This window comes from Hyla sarda, chromosome 9, assembly GCF_029499605.1.
Source record: "Hyla sarda isolate aHylSar1 chromosome 9, aHylSar1.hap1, whole genome shotgun sequence".
In the NCBI taxonomy this organism is placed as follows: domain Eukaryota; kingdom Metazoa; phylum Chordata; class Amphibia; order Anura; family Hylidae; genus Hyla; species Hyla sarda.
This window is the reverse complement of record NC_079197.1, coordinates 55,969,023-55,986,404: the sequence shown is the minus strand read 5'-3', so window position 1 is coordinate 55,986,404 and position 17,382 is coordinate 55,969,023. Positions and strand designations below refer to the sequence as shown.

At 40.1% G+C, this 17,382-nt stretch overlaps 1 protein-coding gene across 10 annotated transcripts in view; it reads right to left on the bottom strand.

The window, feature by feature from the left end:
* Positions 1 to 758: 758 nt before the first annotated feature.
* The window catches only part of GDPD2 (glycerophosphodiester phosphodiesterase domain containing 2), a 182,164-nt gene continuing 165,540 nt past the window's right edge, over positions 759 to 17,382 (bottom strand). For 5 of the 10 annotated variants that reach the window (XM_056537829.1, XM_056537833.1, XM_056537831.1 and 2 more), the window contains 10 exons: positions 14,531 to 14,624; positions 14,269 to 14,414; positions 14,104 to 14,186; positions 13,878 to 14,028; positions 13,563 to 13,784; positions 13,245 to 13,396; positions 12,981 to 13,128; positions 9,438 to 9,520; positions 7,451 to 7,479; positions 761 to 3,948 (listed from right to left, as the gene is read on the bottom strand). In XM_056537829.1, the coding sequence (XP_056393804.1) occupies positions 3,902 to 3,948; positions 7,451 to 7,479; positions 9,438 to 9,520; positions 12,981 to 13,128; positions 13,245 to 13,396; positions 13,563 to 13,784; positions 13,878 to 14,028; positions 14,104 to 14,186; positions 14,269 to 14,414; positions 14,531 to 14,624 (1,155 nt within the window). In that variant the 3' untranslated portion in view covers positions 761 to 3,901. Of the gene's footprint in view, positions 3,949 to 7,450; positions 7,480 to 9,437; positions 9,521 to 12,980; positions 13,129 to 13,244; positions 13,397 to 13,562; positions 13,785 to 13,877; positions 14,029 to 14,103; positions 14,187 to 14,268; positions 14,415 to 14,530; positions 14,625 to 17,382 lie in introns of all 10 variants that reach the window. The other 5 variants (XM_056537825.1, XM_056537824.1, XM_056537827.1 and 2 more) reach the window with 3 other exon arrangements.

Below are 17,382 nucleotides of genomic sequence, written 5' to 3'. Positions count from 1 at the left end.
ACAGGTTCAGTAAAGTGTCATCTTGTCCCATTGAAGAAGCTCCCAACAGCTAAGAATCTAGCCAATTTGTTCTTGAAACTTGTGATTCGGTATCATGGGATACCAGATGATATAGTATTTGATCGGGGGGGTTTCCATCCTCAGTTCTCCTCTTGTTCTGATCATCTAGGTAATAACCTCGAAGTTGATACCACTATGAATAAACTTTGAAGAGTTTGGGCCTAGGTTCAGGAAAGCCCAAGAGGTACAAAAAAAGATTTGCCAACAAGAGTTGTGGCACAGCCTTAAAAGTTGGTGACAAGATTTAGCTTTCTTCAAAAAACTGACATCTTAAGGTTCCATCAGGTAAAATCACCTTGCGCTGACCTATGAGGTGTCGGGGGTCGTAAATCAAGTTAAAGCTACCCAGGTCTTTTAAGGTTCATAATGCTTTCCATTACTCATTACTTAAATGATATGTTCTGTCCCTGGCTCCTGTTTCTGATCCCCCTCCTCCAGTCGAAATTGATGATGACCTGGAAAATGAAATGTCCATGTTATTGGATAGGTACGAAACTCCATCCAATATCTGGTTCATTGGAAGGGGTATGGTCTGGAGGAAAGGTCGTGGGTCTCAGCCTCTTCTATTCATCCACCCACCCTGGAGATTCCACACATTTCATCCGGACAAACCTGCACCCAAATTTAAGGTTCCGGTGCCCCCCCCCCATAAATAGGGGAGGGGGTAGTGTAAGAGCTCTATGTTTTTAAATGTTCTGTTTGTGTGCTGAGTTGGGTGGCAGTGGTTACACTCTGACCTATCCATGGTTCTGTCTCTTAAGCCTATCAGATACCTTGTGTGACCACACCTGCTCAGCTGCCTATATAAGCCTGCAGTGTGTTTATACACCTTGCCTGTAAAAGAAAATTTTTCCAGCAGCTAGCATTTCTATCCTGCATTTGCATATGTATTGATAATCTAGTATTTTGTGACCCCGGCTTTATATTAGGATATTCTCTCTGGATTTCGTCTCTGCTTATATACTGTCCTCTTGGTTTCCCGACTCGGCTTGTTGACAACTCTTTGTGTTTGTTTGCCTCCCTTGATATTGTTAGTGTTTATTTACCCTTTGTATTCCTGACTGTTTTCTGACCCTTTGACTGTGTATTAGGAGTTTGTTATTTTAACTTAACGTCCCAGCACAGAGATAGAAATGGACCTTCTTCATTGGTTGTGGATCTGTTGTTTAGGGCAGATACGCAATAGGTAGGGACAGGGGCTCTGGGTGAATGCAGGACTTCACTTTTTCCCTGCCCATATATGACAGTATCCTTTTATTCTTCCAAAGATAAGTGTTCTGCCTAAATTCTGATCAAGTGAGAAACATAATATACACACTCAGCTCAAGCACACTAAAAAGTGTGAACTAAAACTTAAGAAACCCACCAATAGTTTATTAAGAAACACAGAGTGATCTAGAAAACAATCACTATAACTCATTGCCTTTGTACAGACATTTTATTCTGCAGCTGAAGGCAGATATTCTGTGCCATGTAAAGCAGATTATTTTTTAAATTCTATAAACATATATCTATCTATATATCTCATATCTATCTATCTATCTATTTATCTATCCAATAGCATGCTCTGCACATGATGTTTAATTTTTAGGAAAAAAGCAATGATTAAAAAGCTATTGCATGTGATACAGTGATTCTGGTAACCACTGAAACAAGTTTAGGCCAGATCCACACAATGTCGTTTTTGGTACATCAGTAGAGGATACAAAAGATAGAATAATCTTTCCTATTATTTTTCTATTTTTAGGATCCACTCTTGGCTTTGTCTATGGAAAATATATTGTAAACTACACTAAAAGATGTAATAAACTGCCTGTAAGAAGCCAGCCCGGCACATTTCCTTTAAGAGCTTCTTGTCAAGGGCAGATTGCAGTTTAGGATACATGTTTTTAAAGGGGTTGTCCAAGATTACGGCTGTCTCTTTCTTGCAAAAACAGCACAACTCCTTTCCACAGGCTGTGTCTAGTATTGCAGCTTGGCTTCTCTGAATTTAATGGGACTGAACTTCAGTACTACACACAACCGCTGGACAGAAGTGAAATAAATTGACGTCACAATTTTTTAATTAGTCAGAGTTCAGACACTGACCAATTGTTAGACTGAGCAGGTTAAGAAGCTGAGTATTTCACTCCTCGCTCTTTATGTGTGCAACCAAGATGGTCCCATAGACTTACATCAGGAGTCCGTCTCAGTCATGTGGCATAGAGCTGGGAAAGAATCTATTTAGAGGGAGATTCGTCAAAACCGAAAGGCATAGCAACCAATCAGATTACTTCTTTTATTTAAGCAATCTGATTGGTTGCTCTGGACAAATGCACCACTTTTCTTTTACACAGGTTTTATTAAATCTTCCCTTAACGGTACATTCACACGTACATATTCTTTCTGCAGATGTGCTGAAGCAAATCTGCAGCAGAAAAATATGTATGCATGAATGCATCCTTAGTGTGTACTCCTCATGCCTTGGGTTTTGGAACAGTCTGGGGCCTTAATACCCAAACCTTGACTGACCAAAGCTTTTGATATATTGCTACATGTCAAAAGTTTTTTAAAGTGACAGTGCCCATTTAACTTACTTTCAAGCCAAAGCATCTGCCGTTTAATAGTCTCTTTATTTACAATGGTAATCCATATCTTTATTCAGGCCTACCACACACACAGACATGAAAAAGATGGTAGAAAATGTATTAATACTGATGCACTGTGTGTGCGGCGTGCCAGTATCTCTCCCTGTGCAGCATATGCCAGATTCATCAATGTGGTGTGCGCCAGTTTGTGAATATGCCATTATCCTCAGACAATGTCACATTAAACCTTAAGTTGATTTCTTTTGTTGGAAAAAAATGTTGCTAAATGAATCATGCTCAGCACAACTCAAAGTCCCATTCAAACATTTGTATGTGTTGAAAAAAAGTGATGCAAGGGCTGCAAAAATATGGCAACTGGACTAAGAAAACTGGTGTAAATGCCCATTGTGTTGTTTCTTTCCCCAGTGTCACAGAATAAAGGCCTGGCCACATCTAGTTATGAAGTTTCACTTTTTTTTATATTTTTTTTTTAACAAGACAGACAAAACAAAGACTATTTTTTTTTGTCCTGTGAAACCGGATCTGATGGATTCCTTTTTAAGTACAATACCAGTCTACGGTTACAGTATAAGCACCCTGTTGCACCATCCTGTTTGGCATCCTGTTTTACTAACAATTGACTTTATTACCTCTAAAAAAGGTAAAACTAAATTGTATTCAAAAATATTCAAACGGATGCAACTGATATAACAGATCCATCCCAAAAAAAAAAAATATTGATCTTAAACTTTCTGTTTTAAATAAAAAAAAAATAAAAAAAACATTTAAAATGAAAATAACAGGATGTTTTAACAGGATGCAAAAGACTGATGTGAACCTAGCTTTAGTCACCTACGTCATAAAGGTAAATACTAAGCATAGAAACAGCAAAAACATGGTGAAGAAAAATGCCCTACAGCACATGGCCAGATTTCACAACACATGTTCTTGAAAGGTTAAAAATACCTCAAATATATTAATAATATTACCCTGTCAAAACCTTGTTTGTTGCACTCCAGTAAAAAAAAGTATTTGTAGTTTTATACCTTAAACAATGTAACTATACTAAGCATCCAACGACGACCCAAACAGTTCAAAACGTCATGAAATGCTTTTGTATGCAGCAGTTTTAAGCGCTTCCTATGACTCAGCAGTTAAGATTTGTTTAAGAGATTAGACTAGTGCAGCGTCTGGAATTAGTCCAATTTCACCACCTCATGGTCCAGACATCCATATGAGATGATGGGGAAAAAAGATGTAGGCATCCAGTGTGGCTATGCAGCCAAATTCTCAATCTTCATCAGTAATACAGCTTCAGACTCTGTAAAGCAGAAAGTATATTGTGTTTAATTCCCCACAAATTTAGGCCAAATAAAATCAGTTCATGTCCTGGATTCTTTCCGGGGTGGGGGTTATTAATAGGTTGTAAGCAAGCCTGCATGGTGCGCTACTTGCTATTGTGGTGTCCTAGCACTCGAAGGCTGTCCTGTGGGCTCAAGATTGCCTCAGGAATCCCTGCTATCTATGTGTTAGGCCCACTGCTTCATTGCCGGACCTGTCATACTGTGGTATACAGTGACCCCCGACCTACGATCATTTCAACATACGATGGCCTCCCAGAGGCCATCGCATGTTGAAGGCAGCATCAACATACGATGCTTTTGTATGTCGGGGCCATCGCATAAACGGCTATCCGGCAGCACAGACTGCTTCAGCTGCCACCGGATAGCCGTTTACCGTGCCCTGTGTGGTCCGCTGACGATCACTTACCTGTCCTCGGGGCTCTGGTGCGTCCTCTTCGGGATCCCCTGCATTGTCGGCGCTCTCCATCGTCATCATCACGTCGCTGCGTATGCCGTCCCGTCATCCAATAGGAGCGGCATGCATAGCGACGTGATGACAGCGACAGAGAGCGAGGATGCAGGGGAAGCAGAGGCCTTGCCGGAGCGTCAGGGACACCACGGGGACGCGGCGACAGTGATAGAAGGCGACATCCCGGGCAGCGGTGACGAGCGGTGACGGTCTGGAGCGGCGGGGACAGGTGAGTACAACTTCCTCTACCAGTGGTCTTCAACCTGCGGACCTCCAGATGTTGCAAAACTACAACTCCCAGCATGCCTGGACAGCCATTGGCTGTCCGGGCATGTTGGGTGTTGTAGTTTTGCAACATCTGGAGGCCCGCAGGTTGAAGACCACTGTCCTATACTTTACATTGCATGGATCCCTCAACATATGATGGTTTCAACAAAGGATGGTCCGTTTGGAACAGATTACCATTGTATGTTAAGGGACCACTGTATTTTTGTGTTACGTTATGTAATAATTCACGTTCTGTACCTTTAAGGGATTTTGGTAGGGAGTGACCAGATGACCGATGCCCCAATGGAGGACCCCCAAAACCTAGCCCTTGTGTAGTGTAGAGGGGGAGGAGAGTTCAGTTGCAGTTAGGAGAGAGTTGCAGTTAGCACCCTGCGAATGCCTTATCTGTGTCCAGGAAAAGGAGAGGAAAAAGGGGGTTATAAACGAGCGCTACTGCTTTAAGCATGTGCCTTCTTCAGGTCCACAAAACAATACATTTATGACGTCCTGTAGCCTGTGTTGTGCTAGAATGGCGTGCAAGCACGCCATCCTAGCACAACACAGGCTACAGGACGTCATAAATTAATTGTTTTTTGGACCTGAAGAAGGGATATGCTGGTGCCGAAACGAGTTGTCCTATCGCTCTGAACCATAATAAACTGTCCTTTGACTACAGTGGCATCCTGAATCCTTTTCTTAAAGCACTATTGCTCGTTTATAACCGCCTTTTTCCTCTACTTTTCCTGTTATCATTGTTTCCATACTCTTTGCGGATATGGATAGGGGTTTCGAGCTGCACAACTGCCGCTACCGCCTCCACTCCACACAGTCCCCAGGTGAGGTGCTGCTGCTGCTGATAACCTCAGCGGGACATCACATTACCTTGAGTGCAGTGGTTTCTGGCCATCCAACCACGTTCCCACTACACATGAGAGAGCGCCCCTACCTTTTTTTTACTTCTTTCTCACACTTATCTGTGTGCAGCTATAATACTAATCAGCTACCCCCACTTTATAAATAGTAGGCGTGTGACTGGTTGTTTATCACTATTTTGCACCTGTGCGACCTCCTCCATATGGCATTGTGGCTGATCTGCATCATGTGGGAATACGTGTCTAACCTGTCCCTGTACCATTAAGTATGGCCTCCTTTCTGTGATTTATTTGAGTAATTTCTGTCCCATTTTCTGGGATTTTTTTTCCTGTAAAGTAGTCCCACTTTACAGAATCGGAAGAGTTACTGTTAAATTTATTTTAGACAAGTCCCACAGACATGTCCCACACTTCACCAAGGTAGATCTAATGATAAGAGGGAGTCTTAGAACTGAGACCCCAACCGACTTCACCAAGGTAGATCTAATGATCAGAGGGAATCTTAAACCCCAACTGATTTAAACTTTTGGCATGTCTGTGCAAAATGTCAAATGTTTAATTAAATGATAGTAATGCTTTATAACTAGTTTTTACATAAAAACCACCCACACTGTGTAACTCCTTCTCCTGCTGTCAAAACACCTCACATCTGACTTTCCATCCATTTTTCCATGGTCACTTTGTGGGTGCTTTTATAGATGGACAGGGGCTACTTAGCCCCTATACAGAGCAAGCTGCAATTCTCACATCTTTCTATCATGGCCAAAAGTAACTTTATGGCAGTTTGTTTTACTGTAATTGTTCTGTAGGATCAAACTAGACAGGCTAGCCCTAACGGCCTACTGCCTTACTACAAATTACCTTCTGTGGACAATCTTTATTGTCTGTAACCCACTGCATATTGGAAAAAAACAATAAAATTTTGGAGAAACTCAAACTTTAACCATCACAATTTGGCTATTGTCAAAGTCCCTCAGATCCTTAAAATTGCTTATTTTTTTCTGTTTTCAACACATAAACTTTAACTTACTGGTCAAAATCAATGATATTCACTAGTCAGTAGTTTTAAAGGAGTTTTCCCATCTTTTAATGTTATTGTGATGTCCCAGTACAGGACATGGTCATGTACTACCCTTAGGCCCTGGCAGGTCCTGAGAGCTCTCCTGTAAGGTCCCCCCCTGTTTGTTTTATAAAGGTGTGCGTATCACTTTAATGCTTAGACAGGATCCCTATGTATAGGTAGTATAGAGGACCTGTGGGAGGTCTTAAGGACCTGTGAGTAAGCCTGTCACATGTTATGTCATGCAGTCACATGATTTGTTGTCACATGTTCTCCCAGAGAGCACCAGCTTAACCTATGACCCGCAGCTTAACCAATGGGCTTTAGTCCAGCCCCCCACTATATAAAGGGGCGGGCATTATAATTTCTATCAGAACTCATCCATCTAAGTCTTTGCTGAGGCAGCAACCACCAGAGATCTCAGTGCAAGTGATCAGCATCTGGAAGACCCCAAAAGCTACAAGTCTCTCCAGTAAGTCTTAGGTCTATGTCTGCTGTCACTGAAACTAGTCATGTCCTGCACATAGTCAAGTCAAGTCTAATTTCAAGTCAAGTGCATACTGTGGATTTTCTGCTGTAGAAATTCTCTGTACCCCAATGGAATTTTGTCCAGGAACTGCATTGCCATCAACGAAGACAGTTCTTAATGTGCACGGACATTAGAGATGATTGCGCCAATGCCTGCTGCATGCGGAATCTCTGCCTGTCTCCACACAGATTTTCTCCAGGTGAAAATTCCATAGTGTGCATGAGCCCTTACTGAATTGTGTTCTACACACTTTGCACTTCATAATAACATAAATAAATCATACCTTCTTCTTCTCTTTTTGTGAAACATGCTCTAAAAAAATAAAAAAATAAAAAATTAAATTAAACACAAGACCATACCACATCTAAAATAAAGCCACATTAAGAACCAGGAAAATACTAAGGCCTTTACCACACAGGTTTATTGTTTTCATTAAAATGTGTAAAAATTCCAGCCATTGTTGTATTCTATGCGTTATTCATGACATTTCTCAAAATTAACATTAAAACCGGTGTTATAAGGCAGGAAAAAACACTGTGAAGGTCTATGGAAGTAAACACATCAACTGTTTTAAAAATGTAAAATAAAAAAAAGCCACTTTAGGTGACACCAGCCTTAAAAGAGGTTCTTAGGATCCAGAAAATATCAAGCTAATGATACCTCTAATGGCACATCAGATTAGCTGGGTAATGGAGTGCTGGGATGTAGATCACTGTATGAGAAAATCACATCCTTAAACTCCTCCCCCCCCCCCCCAACAAAAAATAATAATAATCAGCACATTGCCTTGCCCAATACCACCATTAACCCTTTCACCCTACCTAATTGTTTCTCATTCGACCTCCAAGAGTATGACAGGAATGTGCACATGTAATAGGTGTGCTGTAACTTTTATAGACGGTCGGGTAAAAATTGTGTTGTTTATAACTTTTCAAATAACTTGAAAACTTTCTTGAGGCTATGTGTATGTAAATTTTTGTGGGCTGTTTGTTGGCCATAAAACATCCCACAAACATCATTTTTTTCCTATTAAGTTCTATTGAGCCCAGTTGTAAAGGACATCTTATACACACCAATGTTAATATAACAGCTGTAATTGTTCTGGTGTTAACATTAAGTGGCAGAGCCTTTTTTAAGCTGTTTACAGGCCAAAATGTGACCTTACTTTAGAACATATTTTGGCATTTAATTTGAGATATATTGTAGGCTGTAAGTGTAAAATATCTATTTCTAGGCTTTAGTTTATGCAAGGGCCCCCAAAAGTCCTAAACTATGTCCCAAAAAGTGACTGTCTTTCACCTCTTAAAAATATCCCATAAGCAAAAAATTTTTTGAAAAGACACACAAAATGTTCATGTTTTTTTCCGTAAAATACAGCCCAAAAAGGTCACAAAAGATGGAAGTGCTGCTGATTGTCCACAGCACAAAATCGGCACCAAATCACACATGTGTTTACAAGCTAAAATATAGCAGTTTTTTAATCAGACCTTCAGTGTTACTGCAACAAATTAATTTCAGACTTCTTGTAGATTGAAGTAAACAGGAAAATTTGCATTAAATCCAACATAAATTGGCACGATGATGGTGAAGCCTTAAAGGGATACTCCGCTACTAGGCATCTTATCCGCGATCTAAAGAATAGAGGATAAGATGTCTGATCGCAGGGAGTGAACAGCAATGCTGCACACTTCTCCCTGCTTGTTCTCCTGATCGGTGGGGGTCTTAGCCCTGAGACTTCCACCAATTATAACGTTTGACATGTTATATGTTTGTGACATGTCAAATATTTTTCACGGGCCATTAACAAAACTTTTGATATAGATGGGTGTTCATACCCCACTGATTTCTAGAGCAAGCCAGTAGAAGTGCACGGCTAAGCGCTTCTCACCCCAGCTTGCTATAAGAGACAGGCTTCATAGACTTCAAGACTACAAAAACCATCTCCAGTGGGGAGATCAGTAACTCGGGAAGTCCTTCATGGGAGCATGCACATTTTTGAGTATTCCACCTATCTCATCCTAGTTGTGCCGTTTGCCAATCCTCCCCCCAAGCCTGATGAAGAGTTGTCCCAAACATTGCACTGAATGAAAATTGTGAACAAAACAACATATGCATACTATGACTTTTAGCTTTGTGTTGTGCTGACTCAAACTTCAGTACGAATTTAACAATACCAAATAAGACCTGCTTAAAGAATGTTATACTGATATTTATACCCAAATACATAACCACATCTACATACCCCCTGACATACCTTCCACTCTACTTACCTCTGCACAAGAAATGCCCAAATTATGTGAATAAGAGCTATAACATCTGCTACTATCCAGATTATTAAATAGCTGTCAGAGTCCTACAAAGACAAGGTAAGGATATGTTATTCCTTCAATAGTAACTCAGAATCCTAGTGTTGATCACAACTTTTTTGGTCTAAATATTATGTACTGAACTGCAATAGTAAATCATTTCAAAGCTTCCAATAAGGAGGGGCCGTGTACTTTGTTTGCATTTTCTATAAGTAATACAGGATCCCAGGGAAGAAGTAAAAATGCAGGCCAAAGTTGAAGGGATAAAGTGTTCACCAACCTATTTAAATCCCTGGCAATGACATGTAGGGAGTTTTTTTTTTTTTTAAGTTCTCAAAATGTAAAACTGGAGATTTTCATGCATCACCACTATTTTTTTTTCCCACTACAAAGATGTGTCCTTTCTCCTTACGTCCGGCTTTTCTATCTACTGGAAAGCTGAAAGAAGCCGAAGAAGGGAAGTTAGCAATTTGCGTCCATAAGGCATCCTGACTGTGGCCAATGATACTGCTTACACCCGAGCTGCAGATTGTAGCATTTGCAGCCAGGGGGACTGATAGTGCCGCTCACCAATCACTGGCTGGGGCAGGACACCACTGCAGTGATTTGCTAAGCAGAGCTGTTATGTCACGTCTACAGCTCGGCTGGCTCTGTGAAGCAGACTGTCAGCAGAGGCTGGCCGGGGACAAGGAGTCCTGATACTGGAGGCTACGAGGACATGGAGGAAGGAGATTTAAAGGTTTTAATATTTTAGTAGGCAGGCTGGGCACATTACCAGAAAAACTTTTCATCAGATAACTCCTTTAAAATAAATGGAAAACATGAGATTAACCATACTGGTTTTCTTGTTACAATTAGCCTATGTATGTCTTTGATAGAATAGTAACAGAATGACAAAATTACAATTTCTCCCCAGTTCATGAGCAGCAAATTGAAGTGTGACCACCGGTCTGACACTTTTGTAAATGTCACAGCTGCAAGAGAATAGACAAATTACAATATCTCAAACTTTCTATATAACCTACTGATTTATCATCATATAGCAATTCTTAAAGTGGACCTGAAGCCAACCCCAAAAAAAAGATTTTTTGGGGGGTTGCCTGATCACACAATTTTTGGCAGTTTATTGATATGCCCTCATGTTCCTGAGATATGTAGGTTTATAGTTTTATGACAATTTAGGGATTCGTCACATGGGTGTGAACATAATTTTAATATTGGGAGTGAATATTAGGTAACAAGGGGGATTTTACATGGCGCTCTATGTAAAATGTTCACACCCTCTCACTGTATAATCACCCCTATCACCTGATAGTTACCTATTTAAAAAATGTAAGGGGTTATCCACCTTTAACATTTTTTAAAGCCCCCAAATTAATTAAAATAAACTGTTCCTTACCTCCCCCTCCGTTACCACACTGATCCCCTGTTCTGCACTGAACAGTAATGTCAGAAGTACGGAGCATGACTCTAAGGCTGCTGATTGGCTGTGCTCCTAAATGGACACTGGGACACCGAGGCAGAAAAGGGAATCGGCTCAAGAAGGGAAGGAGAGGTAATTAACAGTCCTTTTAATTAATTTGGGAGTTGAAAATGTAAAAAATAAAACACTTTAAGGCTGGAATTCTTTTATTTTTTTATTAAAATTTCATAGGGTACCATTCAAAAATAATAATAAAAAAGCTACATTAGTGATGGAAAAAATTGTATCTAACTAAATGTATCTTTTTTATTTCAAAATTTGTATACATTTTTAAACAGGGATCAATTTATGTGGGCGAGTAAAGCACTAAAAATGTAGCCGACAATAATAAAAATGTAGTGTGTGTGTGTGTGTGTTTTTCATTTATTTATTTTTTTTACATTTTTTAGGTAGTACTACTACTCCCAGCATGGAACACACTGTTCCATGATGGGAGTAGTAGTACCTGTAATAATAGACAGATCGCCAGTTGCGATCCTTCTGTATAATTTATAGATGCGGCCTGCTGCTCTTCTATGGTCCCCTGCACTGCCGTATATATACACCTATTCATATATTCATAGAGAGCTGTGATTGGCCAGATGGTTCCAGCCAATCACAGCTCTCTGTGGAAAATATGACTAGGTGTATATATATATATATATATATATATATGGCAGGGGACCATGGGAGAGCGGCCGCATCTATACATTATACTGGAGGATCACAGTGGGTGTCAGTAGTGATGCCCGCTGTGATGTGTTCCTAACTACAAGTACTACTACTCCCAACATGGAGCACACTCTGCTCCATGCTGGGAGCTGTAGCACCTGCATTAATAGACAATCGCAACAGGTGTCAGAAGTTAGGTGCAATCTGTCTATTAATGCAGGTACTACAGCTCCCAGCATGGAGCAGAGTGTGCTCCATGTTGGGAGTAGTAGTACTTGCAGTTAAGGACACATCACAGCGGATGTCACTCCTGACACTCGCTGCGATCGTCCTATCTATTGCAGAGATGGAGCGGCTGTATACAGCGCTCCCCATCTCTGCTCTGTACTCCAGCCAGTGATGTGAATAGAACATCACTCATTCATATTTTCCTCAGAGCTGTGATTGGCTGCAACCATCCGGCCAATCACCACTCTGGGTGGGAAATATGAATCAGCGGTGTTCTATTCACATCACTGACCGGAGTACAGAGCAGAGATGGGGAGCGTTGTATACAGCCACTCTGAATCTCTGCTATATTATGGACAATCGCAGCGGGTGTCAGTTGTGACTCCCAGGGCGATAGGTACTACTACTCCCATCATGGAACAGTGTGTTTCATGCTGGGAGTAGTAGTGCTACCTAAGAAATGTAAAAAAAAACACACTTTGAACACACACTTTATTAAAATTTCGTTAGAAAAAAAATACATTTTGTTAAATACATTTTTTACATCCCTACTGCATCCTTTTTTTTTTTTTGGTACCCAACTATTTTTGAACAAAAAACGCCAAAGGGGCCCCAAAAAAGGCAAATTCCACACAAAGGTAAAAACGCAAGAAAAAACACCAGAAACTAAACCACAGTGGCAGTTTTTCTAGCGATTTTTCTGGCGTTTTTAAGCCAAAAAAAAAAAATCGCAGGGCAAAAATCTCAGTGGAATCCTAGCCTTAAGGTGGATAACCCCTTTAATTGCATTCCCATCTGACTAATTCCCTGAATTGTCAAATGGAATTATCACCCTGAGACAAATTATTAACCCACATATCTTGGGAATGGGGGAAGGGGGGGTCAAGATACTTAAGACAGGTGTGTAATCAGGATACAAGTTATTTACTGATATAAAAAAAAATTTTGGGGAGTTGGCTAAAGGTCCTTTTTAGGGTTTGGATGGGACTGATACCAATATGGACGATTCAGCAGAAACTATGGATATGCATGTATCTCATATGGTTGTAGGGTTTTAGGTTGAACTCGATGGACTCTTGTCTTTTTTCAACCTTACAAACTATATTACTATGTTGCTATGTTGTGCTAACAACAAATTCACTCACCAGCAGCCATATTGGTTGTTTCACGTCTTTAAGAAGATGACATGCATTAGTGGTGACAGAAGTGGCTCCAGCACACCATAAATGGGAGAACAACCAGGGTTTGTTTACCACAAACAGATTCACAGAAATATTATCTTGACGATACGACCTTTTAAAAATAAGAAGTAAAGGGAGCCTCTGTTTACATGTTAATACAAGCAAGTAAGCTTAACAATATACCTATCTATGCCTCTATGGTTCCCTGAGCACTTTAATGTTTCTTACCTGATGTCACTCACACTTATATTCGTATATGACAGATTTACAGCTTCCAAAGTGACCGTGTCATTTTTCTCTCTCTTTCTACCATAAATCTGTCTGAAACCTGGCGCTGCCTTTATAACTTCCTCCCGCTGATCATCTGGAAGCCAGAGTATCTGGAGGGTGCAAGTGACCAGATAAGTATTTTACAGAAGCTGAATTTGTGGATTCTAATCAATGTTGGTAAAATAGTGCCAGAAACTCACATGCTGTATCTATTTTTCATACAGAAATCCTTCCTTATTATTCCCAAGACACTACAGAACACAGAAAACAACTCACCAGATCATGGCGTATAGAAACATTCACAATTGTATTAATGGTAACATTCACAAAGCTCTTGTAATATGGGTGTCCTGCAGGCGGCTGGCGCAGGTCAAACATTATAGAGATGTTGCGGTCCTGGCATGCAGTCAGAACTTCTTCTAGAGAAGGAATGCTCTGCTGCAAAATCTCATCACGTTCAGTTTCGGTCAGCGACCTGTCTGCTCCAAAAGGGTTTCTCTAAAAAGATGCAGCAACAGTAAAAAAATTAAATAAATAAAAGTAATGCCTATAAAGGTAAATAGATAAATAATAACCACATATTTTTATTACCTGCAGAAACCATTCACCAGCATTCAGACTTTGGAGTTCAGACCAGGTGAAATTTGAGCAGTTTTGATGTAAACGCGATGGAAAAGCTTGACTCACGTTGGTTGTCCTCAGTAGATTTTCATCATGCATTAGGAAGGGGATTCCATCCCAACTGGTTGGAGAAAGAAAAGACAATTGGTAAGTGCATAACTGGTAGTTGTTAGCAATTAAAAAAATGTTCTCCTACCTCACCATGACATCAGTCTCAAACACTTTTACTCCACAATTCACCATTTTGTCAAATGACATCATTGTATTTTCTGGGGCCAGCTGGAAAAGAAACCCCAGTTATTGACATCAGCAACCACTTAAAATCATAGAAAAATCTAGTACTAATCCAGCCAAACAATACCATTGGAGCCCCACGATGGCCTATAATCCTTGGTTTTAGAGGAAGTTCTGACACCTTCATGATACATGGTGAGGAAATGAACAGAGGACTTACAAACAGGGCACAAACAAGGATGATGTATACCATTGGAAGCAGACATTTTAACACTGCAAGAAAAAGAAAAAAAAGGATAATCACGCTACTGTACACATACACCAATCATATAACAAAGATATCTATTTCTACTGCACTTCCAGTCCCCAAATGAAAGCCAAGTGATTACCTTTATTTTTTGTTTGCCAAAAATAACCAGCAAGTACCCAGGCCAGTGCCGACACACCTATCACTGCACCGATGTGTAGAAAGGGGCTAGTTGCCTAAAATGAGAGAATAAAAACAAATCTTTTAAGACACAGAAATTGAATGACTCCTCCAAGCCTGCAACTTAATTTCATAATATCCATATAACTGAACAATATTATTTATGTAAGAAACTTTTACAAGCAGAATACAAATAAGAGCAAACATTACCCAGATATATGTCAACTATGGGAAGGTACATTACAGACCAAAAGTTTGGACACACCTTCTCATTCTAAGTTTTCTTTATTTTTATGAATATGAAAATTGTAGATTCACATTGAAGGCATTAAAACTATGAATTAACACATGTGGAATTATATACATAACACAAAAAAGTGTGAAACAAAATATGCCATATTCTAGGTTCTTCAAAGTAGCCACCTTTTGCTTTGATTACTGCTTTGCACACTCTTGGCATTCTCTTGATGAGCTTCAAGAGGTAATCACCTGAAATGGTCTTCCAACAGTCTTGAAGGAGTTCCCAGAGATGCTTAGCACTTGTTGGCCCTTTTGCCTTCACTCTGCGGTCCAGCTCACCCCCAAACCATTTCAATTGGGTTCAGGTCCGGTGACTGTGGAGGCCAGGTCATCTGGCGCAGCACCCCATCACTCTCCTTCTTGGTCAAATAGCCCTTACACAGCCTGGAGATGTGTTTGAGGATCATTTTCCTGTTGAAAAATAAATGATGGTCCAACTAAACGCAAACCGGATGGAATAGCATGCCGCTGCAAGATGCTGTGGTAGCCATGCTGGTTCAGTATGCCTTCAATTTTGAATAAATCCCCAACAGTGTCACCAGCAAAGCACCCCCACACCATCACACCTCCTCCTCCACACCAGCACACCTGTGAAGTGAAAACCATTTCAGGTGACTACCTCTTGAAGTTCAACAAGAGAATGCCAAGAGTGTGCAAAGCAGTAATCAAAGCAAAAGGTGGCTACTTTGAAGAACCTAGAATATGACATATTTTCAGTTGTTTCAAACTTTTTTGTTATGTATATAATTCCACATGTGTTAATTCATAGTTTTGATGCCTTCAGTGTGAATCTACAATTGTCAAAGTCATGAAAATAAAGAAAACTTTGAATGAGAAGGTGTGTCCAAACATTTGGTCTGTATTGTACATGCAAAAAGGATTTTAAAAAAGTGGAGCCCATGCAGTCTAATTTTTATCAATTGGAAAATATAACCTGAAGACAAAAAAATAAAAAAAATAAAAAAATAAAAAAAATAAACCCTTCCTATGGTGCTGTGCTGTGGGTGGCCTGAAAATAATAAGAAAAATCACAGACCCACCTACCTCAGTCCCCCAGGGCTCCTGCTGTGAGGTCATCTGTTTCCCAGCAGCTCAGGCTACTTTCTACTTCCAAGACCATCTCTTCACTGCAGTGGTGGAGGTGAAACACAGGTAACCGGAGCTGCGGGGAACGGATTCACTCACTAAACTCACTCTATTACAGATAAAAACCATCAAGCAAGATCAACTATAGGAACAGGATGGTTATGTTGGGGGGCGCTCTCCTTTTGGAGAAAGGCTTTGCGATGGACCACATCCTTGTGCATGTTTAAATGTGACACATTTGCACTTTTTTCTTGCCCTTGGGTAATAAAGAGCACGTTCCTTGGCTCTTTATCACCCAACTATAGGAACATGGCTGAGGAAAGATCATATGGTAGAAGTGACCCACACATACTTCATACTGCTTTATTTCACTTAATCAAAACAGACCAGCATACTTTATATATACTTGTGCATAGAATGTACTAACATAATTTACAGTGTCTCTAAAGTAGACAACATTGCTTTACTTTGCATATGTTCGTATGGACTTTTTGTCTGGCGATACCAGGACAATATTGAATCAAGTATATATTTTTTTGCATTCATTTTTATCATCATCATCTTCTGATTATTCATTCAACATTTTTGCACTAGCTATCTCAGTGTTTCCCAACCAGCTGTTTAAACACTACAACTCCCAGACTGCATGCTAGGAGCTGTAATTTTGCCACCGGAGACCCACTAGTGGGGAAATAACAAGTTATCTTATAGATAGGCTGACTATACTGCATAGTAAAATTGGTGCCCTTCGGTAATGTGCCAACAAAAAATCTAACTCTAAAATTCTATTGTGGCTTATCATGCAACTTTTTTAAGTAAAAAAAAAAAAATGTGTAGTTGGCTTAAACACAGGCAACCCCTAGACTGACCTATTATTTGGTGTATAAAAATTTGAAGTGTTGTGTATGGGGTATTTTATGTTTGGAACACATAGTATCATAAAGGTGTCATGTATTTGGAGCCACAATTCAAACTCAACAACCACAGTAAATCTAGGTACATGTGTATGTTACTTGAACCCCACTGCTTTGTTGTGCATGGCTGTAACACTGGGTTCACACTAGCCTATTACAGATGCATTTTACCTCCATATTGTGGCCACAAGTCCTGGCCAAACCATGGGTCTGAAGACCTGAACTGCTGTACTTTCAGCTGTTAGTTAAAAAAACTTTTGATATATTATAGATTAATAGTATAAGATAACTCAGCTCACCCTTACAGCCAGACGCCTGTCGCACGGCACCGTGTGAACCAACACCAGAGTAGCAATGAAGAAATAGATGGTCCAGCGCAGGATAACGTGCAATAAAAGCCAAAATTTATTGTAGATTCAAGCCATAGGATAGCAGGACACAGGGTTACGCGTTTCAGCCGGAAAAACAGCCTTACTCATACAAACATACAAAAGAAATGGCCATTCCTTTATGG